At 51.7% G+C, this 16000-nt stretch overlaps 3 protein-coding genes across 3 annotated transcripts; 1 reads left to right on the top strand and 2 right to left on the bottom strand.

Annotated features, from left to right (window-relative positions):
* Positions 1 to 3651: 3651 nt before the first annotated feature.
* MIND_01181600 (Ribonucleoside-diphosphate reductase) lies at positions 3652 to 6774 on the bottom strand (the record flags this gene model as incomplete). The annotated part of the gene is made up of 11 exons (XM_037368328.1): positions 3652 to 5048; positions 5097 to 5320; positions 5369 to 5605; positions 5651 to 5841; positions 5887 to 6037; positions 6090 to 6210; positions 6257 to 6398; positions 6448 to 6505; positions 6553 to 6614; positions 6662 to 6689; positions 6746 to 6774. 11 exons carry the CDS (start codon positions 6772 to 6774, stop codon positions 3652 to 3654), a joined length of 2640 nt encoding a protein of 879 aa, XP_037215254.1.
* A 5523-nt stretch (positions 6775 to 12297) lies between these two features.
* Positions 12298 to 13729, bottom strand: MIND_01181400 (uncharacterized protein; the record flags this gene model as incomplete). Its single annotated transcript, XM_037368327.1, has 9 exons — positions 12298 to 12453; positions 12509 to 12567; positions 12619 to 12768; positions 12815 to 13014; positions 13062 to 13150; positions 13197 to 13248; positions 13294 to 13433; positions 13481 to 13658; positions 13710 to 13729. 9 exons carry the CDS (start codon positions 13727 to 13729, stop codon positions 12298 to 12300), a joined length of 1044 nt encoding a protein of 347 aa, XP_037215253.1.
* Positions 13730 to 14061: 332 nt separating this feature from the next.
* MIND_01181300 (uncharacterized protein) lies at positions 14062 to 15055 on the top strand (the record flags this gene model as incomplete). Its single annotated transcript, XM_037368326.1, has 2 exons — positions 14062 to 14914; positions 14970 to 15055. The coding sequence occupies 2 exons, from the start codon at positions 14062 to 14064 to the stop codon at positions 15053 to 15055; spliced, it is 939 nt and encodes a 312-aa protein (XP_037215252.1).
* Between the last annotated feature and the right edge of the window lie 945 nt (positions 15056 to 16000).

Here is a 16000-nt window from a genome sequence, read left to right as displayed (position 1 = left end):
ACGATCCTCTAAAATCTTTGCTGCCATTCAAAACTCAAGATCAACACGGCTATTCTTCCAACTGACTTTTTCACTCCAACCCATGGAAAGCAGCGAACGGATCGCTGTCCTCCTTTGCCTCGCGGACTTCAACAAAGCCGCGGATGGTACGCGCAACAGCCGCATTGGTCAAGTGTTCGACAAACGCAAGCGCCATGTCCTCGCCTAGAGAGAAGGTGCGCGTCAGAATCTCACCTCCAAAAAAACCCAAGACGCTGACCTGCAGAGACGCCCGAGCTGGTCCAGACATTTCCATCGACGACCCAGCGCGCGTGCGCAACCCACTCGATATCCTTGGGAGAGCTCATCTGTCCCCAGTTGGAAAAGGACGAGCAGACAACTAACGAAGCACACGCACCGTGATAAGCCGAAACAACTTTTTGTTTGTTGTTGCGCGTTTGCCCGAGAGGACGCCAGAGAGCGCGAGCTGATGGGCGCCGCCACAGGCAGACATGAGGTAGCGCGCCCCTTGGCGCCTGCTGCTTGATAAACGCGAGCTGAATCTCGGGCAGGCGGAGAGCGCCAGTCATATCGGGGAGGGGGCCTGTCATTGTTGTTTGGTATGATCAAATCAGGTTGCTTTTCGCACTCGCCTGCAGGGCACCAGATGATGTCGAACTGGGTTCCCCTCTCCAACGTGTCCCCAGGTCATTGTGGGGTTCACAGTCGGCGTGAGGCGGCGGAAGAGCCCGGCGACAGGGTCCATGGTTGGCGCAAGATAGTCGATTGTGAATCGGACAGGGAAGTCCTCGCCCGCAGGCATACAGCCACGGAGCTCCGCGCCAAAGACGGGGTCGTCTGCCTGCACTCGGCTTTGCATCAATAGGCATCACGGAAAGTCGAATCAAGTACGAACCAGCAGCGCAGCAGTAAAATGAACTGCCGAGAGCCAACGCGTCCTTGCGGCGGCGGCACGTCTTCTCTCGGCACTCGTAGACGCGTCGTCCATCGGCACTGCCAGTGGAATTTGGTTTGCAACTCGGACACGACTCGGGCTGAGTTTGCATGATGGCTGCCAGTACATAGGATATTGCGGGTCATTATAAGACCGAAGTAACTTGAAGTTTTGAACCTCAGGTCAGGCTGAGCGCCTCAAACAAGAGTCCATGCACACGTAAGCATCACAGTCTATCACATCACAGTCTGTCACATAAGCAGTAGCCAGCATTTTCTGCATCGTGTGGGCATCTTCTGTGGGTATGTGAGCTAGGTAGGCGATAAAAATATCATTACACAACTCACAGAGCGCTAGGTACTATCTGTCTGGCCAAGGCCCAAATGTACGCAAGGGCGCCGAAATTGCTTTGAATTCTGACGAACTTGAACTCGTTTGCGTTGCACATCACGAAGGAAACGAAGTAAACACAGCAGCTGACCAACAGAAGACGACGCAGCTAGAAAGACTGGCCCGCCACACAAGCCCGCATGACGAGAGGATTTCCCCCTTCCTGACACCACCATGGCGCCGCAACTTGTCAGCATTTGGAGGAAGAATGACGGTAACAACTACGAAAGGAGTAAAGAAGGCTGAAGCGGCAAAAGCTCACCTCGAGCGAGTGGCGGACCTGGCACTACGACCGTCACACATACTCATTTATTCAGATGGCTCACTTAGGGAGATACACCGGATGCGAAGAGTGGGCGCGGGAGCGGTTATCTACAGAGGACACGAGGAAGTATTTGCGAGATCACAAGGTCTAGGTGGTCGTGCGGAAGTATACGACGGGGAGTTGGCGGCTCTACTTATTGGAGCTGCAAAGGCAACAGCAATGGCGAAACAAGATGCTTCAATTAAGCACCTGCACTTCTTCGCCGACAACACATCAGCCATCAAAACAATCTTTGACCCCAAACCACGACCTGGGCAGCTGGTCGCCCACCGCTTCCACACGATGGTGACGGAGTTCCTCGACAACGATGTAGATCGGACAGTGGAGATCGCGTGGTCACCGGGCCACGAAGATATTAAGGGCAACGAGAGGGCGGACGAGCTGGCCAAAGGAGGCACGGAACTCGGCACAGAGTTACGGGGGACCAGGGCCAACGCCATCCGACGGTCAAAGGCGAAGCTACAAAGAGACTGGCGCAGTGAGTGGAAACAGAACAGGAAGGTTGAGGGCGGATTCGCGCTCGCTGACAGGATTAGGCCGGCACTGAAGCCAACAAAACACTTCAAGGCGCTCGCTAAAAAGCGGGAGGTTTTCGGGCGACTAGTGCAATGCCGTACGGGACACGGATACATAGGCGAGTACTACAGCCGCTTCGTCCCAGATGAGAGCGTTCACTGCCCTTGTGGGGCAGAGTTTCAGACGCGCACACACATCTTGCGCGAATGCCCGCGCTACAACCAACATCGACATCATCTAAAGAAGGCATCAAGAGACATAGCGATGACCGAAATCCTCGGCACACCTTCGGGAATAGCAGCCCTGTCCAAATTCCTCGAGGAATCCGGGGCATTCACGAAGACCGGAAGACCACGCGAAGAAACGACCCTTCCCACGCTGGAAGACGAGCCGGAGGCGGAATTGTCTGACGATGAAGATGATGCGGGCGGCATCGAGGATCATGGTTAGACGGATGGAAGGTAGACCTGAAGACGACCAAGAGCGGCGGGAGAGCCCTCTTACACGAAAACTTCACTGCCAACCCGCCCAATTATGGCCCCCCTATGACCCCATGCTTTATGCTCGCCAAAACGACTCACGGGACGTCAGCGAACCAGACGCTGCTCAACCAATCACACGGAAACCCATACATCAACCCCCACAAAACAGTAAATGACACCCAACCCACCCCGGCCCTTGCTCTCCGAGCACCGCGCCTTAGTAGCACACGCATACTTGTACGCGGTATATAAATGTGATTCAAAAAAAAAAAAAAAAAAAAAACAGCAGTCACGGGAACGTTAGCAGGTGAGAGGGAGCTCGATTTTGCCCTCAGCATTTGCCTCTTGCTCGGCATCAGGGCTGGAGTATTGGACAACTTGTTCGCCATGTAGTTCGTGGCCTTTTTGCGCATCATGATCAAGCGCTGCTGGCAAGGTGGTTAAAAAGTTTGAACGACGCTTGAAATGGTTGAATCCATGGGGACGGCAAGCGGACTGCATTCGATTATGTCAATGAGGGTGCAATGAAGCCCAAGGGGTCCTTTCCTCATGGCCACGACCTGATTTGAGATTTGAAAGCGACACATTGACTTGCCAGTGATATCGATAGCAATCGATTCAACGAGGAAAACGGGTCCTTTCAGATTTGGCTGACATCGAAAGAGGATCCCAAAAGCTAGCCGCGTTGATCAAATGCAACCAACGAATGCATATACCACGCACTTGAGAGCCAGTTGTTGTTGTTGCACGGTAATAATGCCAGTAATTGGCAGAAGCTGTGTCATAGCCACTTCCAAGTTGAAAGTTCGGGACAAGCTTCAAAGCTTGTGACAGTCGCAACAACCCTCTAACTCCCTCTAATCTCAAGCTCCTCTAATTTCAAGCTCAGGCAAGCCATGGGTGATGAGAAAAGAATTACTAGTACAACAGGGACTACAGACAATAATGCACAACATAGATAGGCAGTCTAAGGATATCAACAACGTCCAGACTCCAAAAAGTACTCAACCAGAGCACATCAAGCACGCTTCCTTGTTTTCCAACGCGCACTCCAACCGCGCTTGCTCCAATTGTCGCTCTTCTAATTTTTTGAGTGCCGCGGCGAACTCAGGATCTTCTTCAGCCATTTTAGCCATCATCGCTGCCGCCTCATCTTCGACCGCCGATGGAGCAACAACAACTGGCTCAGCTTCAACTGGCTCGCGTGGCGGTGTTGTCGGCACAGGTGACTGGTCGCGGGAAGAAATGGAAGACACAGAAGAAGAGGCAGCTACCCGAGCCAGCGGAGGAACGGTCGTTGTTGGTGCAGGTGAACTCACGACAACTGTCTTTTCTTCCTTGGCCTTTGCATTCTGAGCCTTGACTTGGTTCAACACGCTCTGGTCAACCGTGAACTGGATGGCAGCCGCCGCAGGTTGTGTCCGGAGATAGTACATCCCCGTCTTCAGCCCCCGCTTCCAACCGTAGAAATGCATCGATGTCAGCTGGCCATTGGTTGGCGCTGCAAGATGGACGTTCAAGCTCTGACTCTGGCAAATAAATGCGCCCCGGTCGGCCGCCAGCTCCAGCACCCTCTTCTGGCTGATCTCCCAAACGGTCTTGTAGATCGCCTTGACGTCGTCAGGAATTTCGGGGATGTTTTGAACACTGCCGCGGTGAGCGATCAGCAGATTTTTCATATCCTCGTTCCAGATCCCCCGGTCGACAAGCTCGCGAAGCAGCCATGGGTTCACCACCTGGAACTCGCCGGATAACACACGACGAGTGTAAATGTTGCTCGTGTAAGGCTCGAAGCACTCGTTGTTGCCCAAGATTTGGCTGGTCGACGCAGTCGGCATCGGGGCGGTGAGAAGCGAGTTCCGAAGACCGTATTGCGCAATCTTGGCTTTCAGCCCCTCCCACTCCCACAAGTCTGACGGTGTTACACCCCACATATCGAATTGCAGCTGCCCTTGAGAAGCAGGACTGCCTTGGTATGTCTCGTACGGCCCATCCCGTTCAGCCAGCTCCGCAGACGCCTCGAGCGCACCATGGTAGATGGTCTCGAAAATTTTGATGTTAAGTTCCTTTGCTTCAGCCGAATCGAATGGCATACGCAACGCCATGAAGACATCCGCGAGTCCTTGAACGCCAACGCCGATAGGACGGTGACGCATGTTGGAACGACGCGTCTCGGGGATGGGATAGTAGTTGACATCAATGATCCGGTTCAAGTTCTTCGCAACCACCTTTGCAATGTCGTGCAGCCGCTGGAAGTCATACTGGCCATTCGAGACAAACGAGGGAAGGGCGATCGACGCAAGATTGCAGACCGCGGTCTCGTCGGGCGAAGAATATTCAATGATCTCGGTGCAAAGGTTCGACGACTTGATGGTACCGAGGTTCTTCTGGTTTGACTTGGCTGAAAGAACGTCAGGCAAGATACGATGATCATCCGAGTTGGACTTACAGTTGCAAGCGTCCTTGTAGAGCATGAAGGGTCCACCGGTCTCCACCTGCGCTTCGAGAATGGCATACCAGAGTTTCTGAGCAGGAATCGTCTGGCGAGCACGGCCTTCCCTTTCGTACTTCTCGTATAGTGCCTCGAACTCCGCACTGTGGACCTCATGCAGTCCAGGGGCCTCGTTGGGGCAGAACAGTGACCACTCGCCACCAGCTTCGACGCGTTTCATGCTACCCTATTTCAGCAAATCTTATGAAGAAGCGTAGAAGAGAGCGCACAAAAGGTCAGGCACCCATAATGCCAGGAAAAGATCACGAGCTCGCATTTGTTCCTTGCCATGGTTCTTGCGGAGGTCGATGAAATCGAAGATATCCGCATGCCATGGCTCAATATAGATTGCAATGGCACCAGGTCTCTTGTTGCCTCCTTGATCAACATAGCGAGCAGTGGAATCATACACACGGAGCATAGGAACAATGCCGTTCGAATAACCGTTGGTACCGGCGATATACGAGCTGTTGCAGGATGAGCAAATTCAAACACAAGACAGCACGACCAACCCTGTGGCACGAATGTTGTGGATGTTGACGCCAATACCACCAGCACTTTTGCTGATCATAGCGCAGTTCTTGAGGGTATCATAGATACCTTCGATCGAGTCGTCCTTCATGCAAACCAGGAAGCATGAGCTGAGTTGCGGTTGTGGAGTTCCAGCGTTGAAAAGAGTTGGCGTCGCATGCGTGAATAGACCCTTGAAAGTATTAGCAGGTATGCCAAGCTTCAGCGGGATCCTTACCTTGGACATAAGATCGTACGTTTCCATAACTCGGTCGATGTCCCTGCCATGAATTCCAACAGCTACCCGCATGATCAGGTGTTGGGGTCGTTCTACTACACGGCCATTGATGCGCAGGAGATAAGAGCGTTCAAGGGTTTTGAAGCCGAAGCTATAACCTTTCAGTAAGATGCGCGAGAATCAAGAAGTCCCTCGCGACCCACTATTTGTAATTGAAGTCACGGTTGTAGATAATTGCCGCATCGAGTGTGGCAGCATTCTCCATTACAACGTCGTAGGTCTCTTTGGAAATGAGAGAAGCCGCCCGCCCCGTCTTGGGGTTGACTAAAGCGCCGTAAGTCGCAGAGCAAATGTAAAACGAGCGACGCACCATAAGAATAGAGATCCGAGATCACCTGGGAAAAGCTCTTCTTGGTCTCCTTGTGTAGGTTGGAGATGGCGATACGAGCAGCGAGAATCGCGTAGTCGGGATGCTTGGTGGTAAGGTATGCGGCGGTCTCGGCGGCAAGGTTCTAAGAATTGTCAACGAGACCGTGACGGATGTGACAGGACGCGACAGACATCGAGCTCCATCGTGGTGATGCCATTGTAAACACCGGCGACGACCTTCTGTGTAACCCTAACGGCGTATTAGACGCGAGTGGCACAGTCGAGATATGCGCGTACTCTACAGGGTTCACATAGTTTTGGTCAAGGTTGTAGATGAGTTTCTCGATGCGAGAAGTGATCTGGTCGACGTGTTAGCCTACAACCGGAGCAGGTACAAGAGGCGCACCTTGTCGAAGAGAACCTTCTCCTTGCGCCTAAGGTGGGAGAAAGTCAGGGAAGTGAGGTCGAGACGCGTCAACACGCGACATACCCGTCTACACAGAAAGTCAGCGAGGACATCGCGAATATGCTGTGGATTGCTCACCTCGTTTGTATACAAAGGCCATTTGTGTGTGGGTCGCGGTGGGAAGTGGAGGGGAAAGGTTGGTGAAGGGAGGAGTCAAGGAGATGCGTGCTGAGCAAGACGCGTGACGACCGCGCTCATAAGCCGATGTCACAGATCATTTCGTCAACAGGGAAACGTGCCTTGTTGTCTTGTTCTGGGCCGATCTTGACTAGCTAAAGCTCGTTGAAAGATAAAGTCAGCTGTAAAATTATCCAAGAGCTTACTTCTTACTCTTTGTTGGCAAGGATTAAAGGAGAAAACGCGTAAAAGCTATGTTTTGTTTGGACTTGTTTGAACTTGTAGATGCGTGTGGACGTGTTTGATGGCACTATCCACTGACTGATGCATGACTGGAATCAAGGATGTAATACTATGGAGAACGATAAACTAAAACAATAAGACTACTTTTGTCCCCAAATGCCTTGGGGATTGATCCAGCCAAAGTCACAAAACGTGTCGTCCACCTCTGGAGGGTTGTATGAGACGGAAATGAAGGGACGGGCATCTTGGCTGGTTCGGACATCGCTGAGCAACGCTTGGTGCCGCAAGGCTGAGCATCGCATTAGTTTGTGGAGGCTGCACCAGTAAAAAACACATACGCTTTTGGGATTGGATGACACGCTGAAATTCTGAAGAGCTAAGAGAACATCGTCAACGGGAGTCGAGAAATGAATCGTGATCACCAACCCATCGGGATTTCGGAAAAAGGGATGCGAACGAAGCGCATCAATGCGAAAGCGCTCTCGAGGGATAACAGAAAGCAGCTAGTAAGATTCTGAGCTATGATTTGGTCCAAGGCTGACGAGGACATACGCCTGTTACGAGCGCCTCTGCATCCACGCCAACAAGATTGGCGAAAGCAGGGTAAGGTGTCCGTTGTCCTTTTTCATCCCATTCCAAGTAAGATTCCAATGATTCAGCTTCAGCAAAGAGCGCCTGATTGCATGTAAGCAGGGTTGAGATGGCGCAACCATGAACACACCTCAGGTACGATGGACTCGTCGGATAGAAGTTCAAATGCCACACATCCTAATGCCCAGTAATCAACCGCTAGCCCGTAACGCTGTCGTTGCTCCCGAGGCTTGCCACGGTTCGCCAGCATTTCTGGCGCCATGTAAATGTCGGTCCCCCACAACTGGTGTGAGTACTTTCTGTTGGGTTGAAGAGGCGTCGGCTCCTTGGTGATTATTGTATGTGCGGTCCCAAAATCTGTGATACGAATATTGCCTTCCAAGTCGAGAAGGAGATTTTCGGGTTTGATGTCGCGGTGAATGATGCCAGAAGAGTGGAGGGCGGCTAGCCCAAGGCTCTTGGGGGCAGTTAGCTACAATATTGCGGGTTTGATTAAAGTCGACGCACGATCTGGCAGAGCCACCGCCGGGCATTTTCGTGACGTAGGTATCGGTAGCCATTGTAGACAGCCAAGAGGTCGCAGTCCATGATTTCCTATATAAGACGTCAGTAATGAGGGCAAAAACCGACAAAAAGGCAACACACCATGATAAAGTACAGATACCGTTCATCCTGCAACGAGGCCTCCAGCTCCATGAGAAACGCGCCACCTTCGAGGATTTCCTGCGTCTTGCTGCGGGCAATGGTCCGATAGGCGAGGACCTCTTGAACAATTCCGAGCAGTTGCTCTTGAGCAATAGCTGCCTTTTTGTGGAGTACTTTCATGCAAAGTATTCGTGGTGAATTGAGCTCGCGGACTGCGATTGCGTCTCCAAAGCTTCCAGACTGAATCTTGTGCAGATATACGAAAGGACCCGGCAACCGAACGTTATCGGGAATTGGTCGTTGAGATTTGTGATCAATACTGGGTGGCAGCGAGTTCTTCTCGTTGAGCGACGAGCGAGGTGACGCGTAGGTTTCGAACGCATTATTCGTGAGTAGAGATAGATTTTCTTTCGTGTTACTGAAGTCGTCAAATGGGGAGGTGAACACTGATGCGACCATGCCGGTGCCATTTTCGAGGGATAACGAAGGGGGCAATGCAGGTGGGTCGGAAGGGGAGCATTTCGTGGGCTTGAGTGTCGCAGGCATGGCGAGGATGAGACGAGCGCTGAAGCTCTGGCTGCATGAGCAACCTATATATCCGGCCGAAGAGCATCGTCAGCTCAAAACAGGCAACTTGCCGGAACAAAGGCGCTTTGTTGCCACACCAAGCTCGAAGCCGGCATTGCTTGGACTCGCTAGTGCAATGCGTAGCCGGCTTGCTTACCGGCCATACTCACTGAAGCTTGGTGGGGAAATGGGCTGAATGTTGGTCCCGCGGCATATGACGCCCAACGGCACATACACTATTATCGAATTTTATTTCGCAATATATCTCCGTGGCAAACCTCGTTGAGTATAGCTGGGAACTTGAATGAAACGAAGCTGGAGTGTATTTGGAGAAGACCAGGCCGACGTTAGGTTGAAGATTCTGCAATCACTGATCCGAACATATGATGGTAGTATAATCAGCACTTCAGTTGAAGCCACCACTTGTGCTTGCAACCTCGCGCCTCCAATGGACTCGGACCTCAAGTGCAACCGGCTGACCTGTCGCCGGGCTCTCACCGACAAAGCCGTTGTGGTGCGTTCTGCCAACCCATCCCTTAGCTCTGACTAGGACCGCCTTACAGACGACCTGTGGGTCTTTGGTTTTTCTTCTTTTCTCTCTGTCTTACTCGTCCTTCTGGCTCGCACATATTTTGCGGTCAGTCTCATCTCCTAACAACATCGAGTTGCATGCTTATCCGCTGACAGTCGACTGCGCCAACGAATTGTTTAACGCGTCAAGGCTTTGTCCAGGCGCGTCAGCACTCGGTTTCTTGTCGGAGCACTCCGGGACTCAGCTAAATCAACAGCTTGCGAGACTGGTCTGACTGAACCGTACGTCTTCACTCCCGATCTTCACTGAACACCACTTTACATCTCACAGAGATGATGTTGTCGTACGCCCCTCTCCGTTCGGGCGTGTAATTAGCTCATGTCTGATATAGGTGTGCTCCCTTCATCCTTCAAATGACTACAAAACTGTAAAAACCGCTTTCATCGACTAGCGTTCTTTCTCGTTTACACTTTCAACAGTCCGTTCTTTCTGGACTCAGTCCTTCGATCATCCTGGAAATATGCAGCCGGTCAGCCAGCCTCATTCCGGCCTCCATTTGTCATCCTTTTATAGCGCGATTTCGTTCTGGCAATATCAATCACATCAAGAAAAGTGAGTCCGATCTCTGCATTTGGTACACTCAAATGTGTGGCAGTTCGTTCCAGCAAGCCGTAGTTCGCAATGTCAATGACAAGAATGCGCAGTTACAAAAGCAGCTGGATAATGTCGTCCGTGAAGGTGCGTCTTATCCCTATCAACGTGGATAGACCTGACCAGATCGAAGCAAATGGAGAGATCAACCTCCTCAACAACAAGAATGCGGGTAGATATTCTCTCATAGTTCCCGGTGGTCATTATATCCATCAACTCCACAGAAGTCACGCGCGATCTCGAGTTAGAGCGCAGAAAAGTCCAGGATCTACAAGAAGCTGCTCGGGAACGGGACAAGGAATATCAAAGACTCAAGGTGGGTTTGGTTGTTTCCGATGACAGGCCCTTTTCCCTGACCATCCGCCAGGCGCAATTAGATAAGGTCAAGAGGAAGGCTCTATTGGCTCCGCAAAATGTCAACGTTTCTCCACGTGAAGAGTCCCCGCACCAGCATATCAATAAAGTCAAGATGTTCGCTGTTGATCCTATTGTCGAAGCGTCAACCGTATGCAGCCTCATTTCCTTATGGCACAAACTTACAGCTTCCTCAGGTTCGAAACACACCCATCGTGAACCGAACAGCAACCTACTCATCCAATTGGCAGCAACACCCTCCTGTGCAGCAACCTGTCCGCCGTACTCAATCCCACCGTCAGCCCTTTGCAGCCCCAACAGCCGACCGCTCCTTTCACTCCCGAAACACCTCAGACCACTCGACCAGCAGCAATGAAGTCGAAAACTTGCTCATCGCTGGACAGCACTCTCGTCCAGTTGTCAATCATGGCTGGTCGACCGCGCCAACCCCCCGACGCTCTACTGTTCCGCAAGGTTCGTCTGCTCCTTGGCTATCTTCCCATTGCTCATTTGAATTCCCAGTGTTCGCTCCTCCGGCTCATCAACATCGCAAGCCTGGTGGTTTCCGTCCTGCCGGAGCTCCCCGATCCTAAACATGTTCTGTCTGCTGTGCCAGGGCCCGTAGTTCTACCTTCATTATGTCGCTTAATACATGATTCTGCGTTGAAAAACCTGTTCCATTTGCAGCCTGGGTCATCTGCTGCAGATTTAGCAGTGCGTGACATTAACAAAGCGGCTTTTCATCATGAACTTGAACGATGACAGCGAATACCTGGGCAAGGACGACAACGAATACCTAAGCGACGACGATAACGAATATCTGAGCGACGACTACCCGCGCAACACTATTGAGTTCGTGGGACAGGAAGTACACAAGCGACACAGGGATCCGTCGATGGGCAGCAACGAGCGGACTATCTACCAGCGCATTGGCACACACAAGCGGATCCTCAAATGCCTTGACCCTAGCTACATCGAGCCTACAGTCTGCAGATAAACTCCCCCCGCTTCGGCTCGAGCGGGCCCATAACGGCGACCTATACCACTATCTCAACGTTCACCCTGACGTTTCGCTGACCGACAGAGTCCGTTGGGCACTCCAGATTGCGGAGGGGCTTGCAGCCATCCACCTCGCAGGTGTTATCTGGGCCGATTGCGCGCTAAACAACATCCTCCTCACCTCCAAGCTCGACATCTGCCTGAGCGACTTTGAAGGGTCTGGGTGGCACCTTGACGTGCACGGCACGCGGCACTGGGTCCGCAATATTGTTCTCCCGCAAACTCGGTATTTGGACCCTAGTGACGACATGTTATTTCACTTCAACGGCGACCCGCACCTCGACATATATGCCTTTGGCTGTGTCCTCCGCGAGCTGCTTTGCGTGGGACGGTCTCCGAAATCCATTAGCGATGATGAGCTGCATGACTCATTTCCTCCGGTGGCTGGCATTATAATGCCGCTCGCTACTGTGGCCGAGGGCTGTCTCCGTCGCCTCTACAAAACTGGAGGCGAAGTTTACGACGCAGTTCGGAAGGCGATTGGCGAGGTTCCGGAGTGGGCGAGCATTGCGTAGTACACAGAAGTTTCGGGGTAGAATATGCAACCTGCAGAATGCAATCCCCTTGCTTAACACGTGACCTTGTCGCTTTCCCTCTGTTTGCATCGCCAGTGCCTTACCCCATTCCTCCATGATCGTGTTTGTTCGCTCGTCATGTGTGTGGGACTGCAGCCTTTATTCCCAGTGCAACTCGACAGTCCAGCGGATTTATCGTGAAGAAGCGAATTCGAATTTGGATGTTAAGTATACAAGATGAGTAAGTAAGTGGATGCGGGGGGGAGGGGAGTAAAAAAACGCAAAAGAAACGATAACACTGATCACTGCTTGTCCAAAATGCTGCTCCGGTGTAAAACGATAGCCCTCGGTGTGCCCACAACAAGCTCTTTGGGTTGCGCCTCCTCTAACTCCTTTGACTCAATGCTTGCCCGGGTCGCCTCACTAAGGTCGATGTTGTACCACTTCGCCTGGTTCTCCTACGAAAAAGGGTCTGAGAACACGTGGCGGCGCAAACATAGGCAACTTACACACCTCGGGGATGCCGGTGAGCCGGCCGGACTTCTCGATGCGGACCATCATCTCCGGAGCAACTAGTTTTCCTGAGTCAGGACTAGAAATAGGCGCGAAACAAGGGCACTAACGAGGCGGTACAGGCTGCGGCTTTTGTGCGATGGTTGTGGAGATGAGCGCCTCCTTCCAGTTCTCCATGCGGACGAGTTTGGTTTGGCGAAGGGAGTAGAGCATCGTGCAAGAGTAAATGCGTGCTTGGACGAAGTAGAGCGCAATGACGTCTAGAAGGAGTTAGTTTTGCTGCTGAACGACATTACGATTACTCACAGACAGCGATGTTGTCAACGACCCAGGCAATAAGGGCCAGAATGACGACGATGCTGCTTGGCATGCCGGTCTCGACGAAGCCACGGAACACCCTGTTGAGGAATCGCGGCTTAGGGCCTGCGGTGCGCATGGCGAAGCGCTGGCAAACGGAGATAGCGGTGATGCCTACGGCGTAAACCAAGTTGGAGATAAGTGCAAGCCTATGAAACGATGAGTGGAATGACTTGATTTCAGACATCCGTCTTACCAAACGAAGGGCTTGATGTTGTCAGTTTCGGCCTTGGTCCATTGCATGTAGGCGCATGTGACAAGGGAAGCTATAGATGCGATTGCGGCCTACACAATTTAGTTAAAGTGAAACAGAAGGAAGGGGTGGTCTCACCAAGACGAGAAGCGAAACAGCAAAAGCAGTGCCAAGTAGGTGGTGGCGGATGCTGAGCGCATGAGAAATGGATGATGTGGGCAGACAATGGACTTACTTCCTCCAGAATCGTTCCATAAGATAGCTCTGGGCGAGTGCAGAAGACACAGTGCCAATAATGAGGGTGCCAATGATGAGTTGCCAGAAACGCTCGTGCTCCTCGTCATGTTCGTCTTCGTCCCAGTGTGACTCCTCGAACTTGACCACAATGAGGGTGATGCAGAGCCAAAGGAGGATAATCATACCATGTACAAGAAGACACAAGAAGAAAGTGTTGCAGCAGTGTCGATGATGAGGGTAAACCAAACCCTGAATTTGGTCCATCGACTGACTTCTTCTCGTTTCTTTGAGAAGAGTTGGCAGGCCATGGCAAACTCGAGTGTAAATAACACAAGATTTACGAGGACGGCAGCGACAAGGGTGCTGTATGGACATAAGACACATAGTTATCGAAGAAGAGTAGAAGAGACGAACCCAAAGACCTGCGATACCATGGTCGTGATTTATGGGTGTGGCACGGAGAAGAGTGATGTTAGAAGAGAACGTGCCCAGTTGAGGAATGGAGAATAGTGAAGGGCTTTATACTTTCGGTGAATGAGAAACATCCGCGATGGGGCAGTCCTTCCGCTTGTCTTTGTTTTTTGCGGAAAGTTCTTGAAAATGGAGAGCGGAAGGCAGCTTATGTCATTGAGGCGTGGGCAATTTTGTTTACGGTTGAGGCTTCGAGGTCTAGACTCCGAGCAGAGAAATATTGAATAACTTGCGAGTTGAAGGGGCAAGTTGAAGTTGAGAGCAAGGGAAAAATTCGCGTGCACGTGATATTTTGATGTCTTCCTCTACAATCTCAGGATTCACTGTCCTCCCCATATCCTATGGGCACGATGCTACACATTATCTATATGCTCGCGCCCATGCCGGCTCGAAGAAATCGCCGTCTTCTAACGCGCTACCCGACCAGCGAACACTTTTTCTCGTCAATGTCCCTCCCGACGCAACGGAACGTGAACTTATAATGCTCTTCAAGAATTCTGGGACAGTTGAACGAGTGTTATTCGACGGAGATGCCGCTATAGAGGAACTAGATGACGACGAGGATGAAAGTGACGCAGAAGAACAAGCCGAAGTACTAGCGGAGGCAGAGGACTCCCAACCGGCACGAAAAAAGAGAAAACTCGATGCCAAGAACAAAAAGCCCGTTGTGATTCCGCTTCCCTCCCCTCCCCTCCGTCGACTGCGCGAAACTGGACGAACAGCGCACGTTGTTTTCCTCGACCAATCTTCGCTCGAGCGTGCATTAGTGCCTTATTCAAAACCAAGACCGTGGCCGACATCCGAAGAACCCTCCGGCTTAGCGCACTATATTGCGCGGTACGATGCGGCCCGCCCACCGCTCGATATTATCCGGGCTCATGCTGATTCGGCCATGGAGTTGTTCGAATACGAATTACGACAAACTAAACAACAGAGCAAGTATCGCAAGGGAGAGGACATCGTCGACGAAGACGGCTTCACGCTGGTTACCCGCGGTGGAGCGTACGGGAAGAATCTGGGTGGTGGGGTTGGAGTTGCGAGCAAAAAGTTTCAGGAAACTGGAGAAACAACAACTCGTCCCAAAAAGGCGGAAAAGAAGGAGAAAAAGAACTTTTACGCCTTCCAAAAAGCTGAAAAACAACGGAACGGTGAGGTTTTCTCTATTGCCTGGAGTGTTCTGCCTCTCATCGCGATGCATTGTAGATCTTTTGGAGCTGAAAAAGAATTGGGAAGCAGACAAGGCGAAAGTGGAAAAGCTAAAAGCGGCCAGAAAGTTCAAGCCATACTAGGATTGTTTGAGTTGTTGTAGTGTTTTTGAGTTGGTGGCTTCTGACGTAACTTGTTCCAAACGATCATGTATCTCACCGAATTGCCTCCCGAACTCATCGTTCACGTCCTATCTTACCTTGATGCCGCCTCCCTTGGCGCATGCGAGGAAACCTGCACCCTCTTCCACGCTTTGACACAATCGCCCACCATCCAATACCGAATCGCTTGTGATGTGGCCTCAGTTATCGACAATCCCTCGGGCCCGTTGGACTCCACCTCTGACCGTCTACGTCTCCTCCGGAAGAGAGAAGATGCTTATGCTCGCACAAGACCTTCGTGGAAACGACAAATATCAGTTCCGTTTGTTGCCGCCGGTCTTTACGAGCTCACCGGTGGCCAATTCTGGTTGGGTGAACAGTCTCGCAAAGCCCTCCAATGGATTTCGCTGCCCATATATCCCCACGAAACACCCATTTGGAGGAGACTGCAACCTGTGGGTGAGGAGGAGAACAGTGTCATTGTTGATTTCGGCCTGGCAGTCGAGGAGCATGATCTAGTTTTGGTGGCCAAGTAGTGAGTGCAGTGCACAACATACTCTCTGCCTCTGGGAACTGACGATGTCTGCAGCTCGTGGACTGGTCTTAATTCGACCTCCGGATTCGTTTCTCTCCATCCGTATTGCATTTCGAACGCTCAACCGCATCCTTTGGCAAAAGGACCCATTGAAGTCATCAACTCACATAACGGGCAGCCGCGCGTCACGATCGAAATCGTTGGTGACCTTGCGGTGTTCTTGACTGGTTTTAGCCAGTTCGGCGCCAACCCCCCCAGCAATCTCAACCAGATTGAACCAGATCGTCTATATGTCTATGAATGGAAAACGGGGACCCTCAGAAAGGCGCGTCGTTTTGAGCAAGACACCTACATGACTTGGTATTAACGGCATTTCAGCAAATGACGGTTCG

Source organism: Mycena indigotica (genome assembly GCF_014461135.1).
Source record: "Mycena indigotica strain 171206Taipei chromosome Unknown Mind.scaff0011, whole genome shotgun sequence".
Taxonomy (NCBI): domain Eukaryota; kingdom Fungi; phylum Basidiomycota; class Agaricomycetes; order Agaricales; family Mycenaceae; genus Mycena; species Mycena indigotica.
The sequence above is the reverse complement of the archived record's forward strand: the minus strand, read 5'-3'. Positions and strand labels throughout refer to the sequence as shown.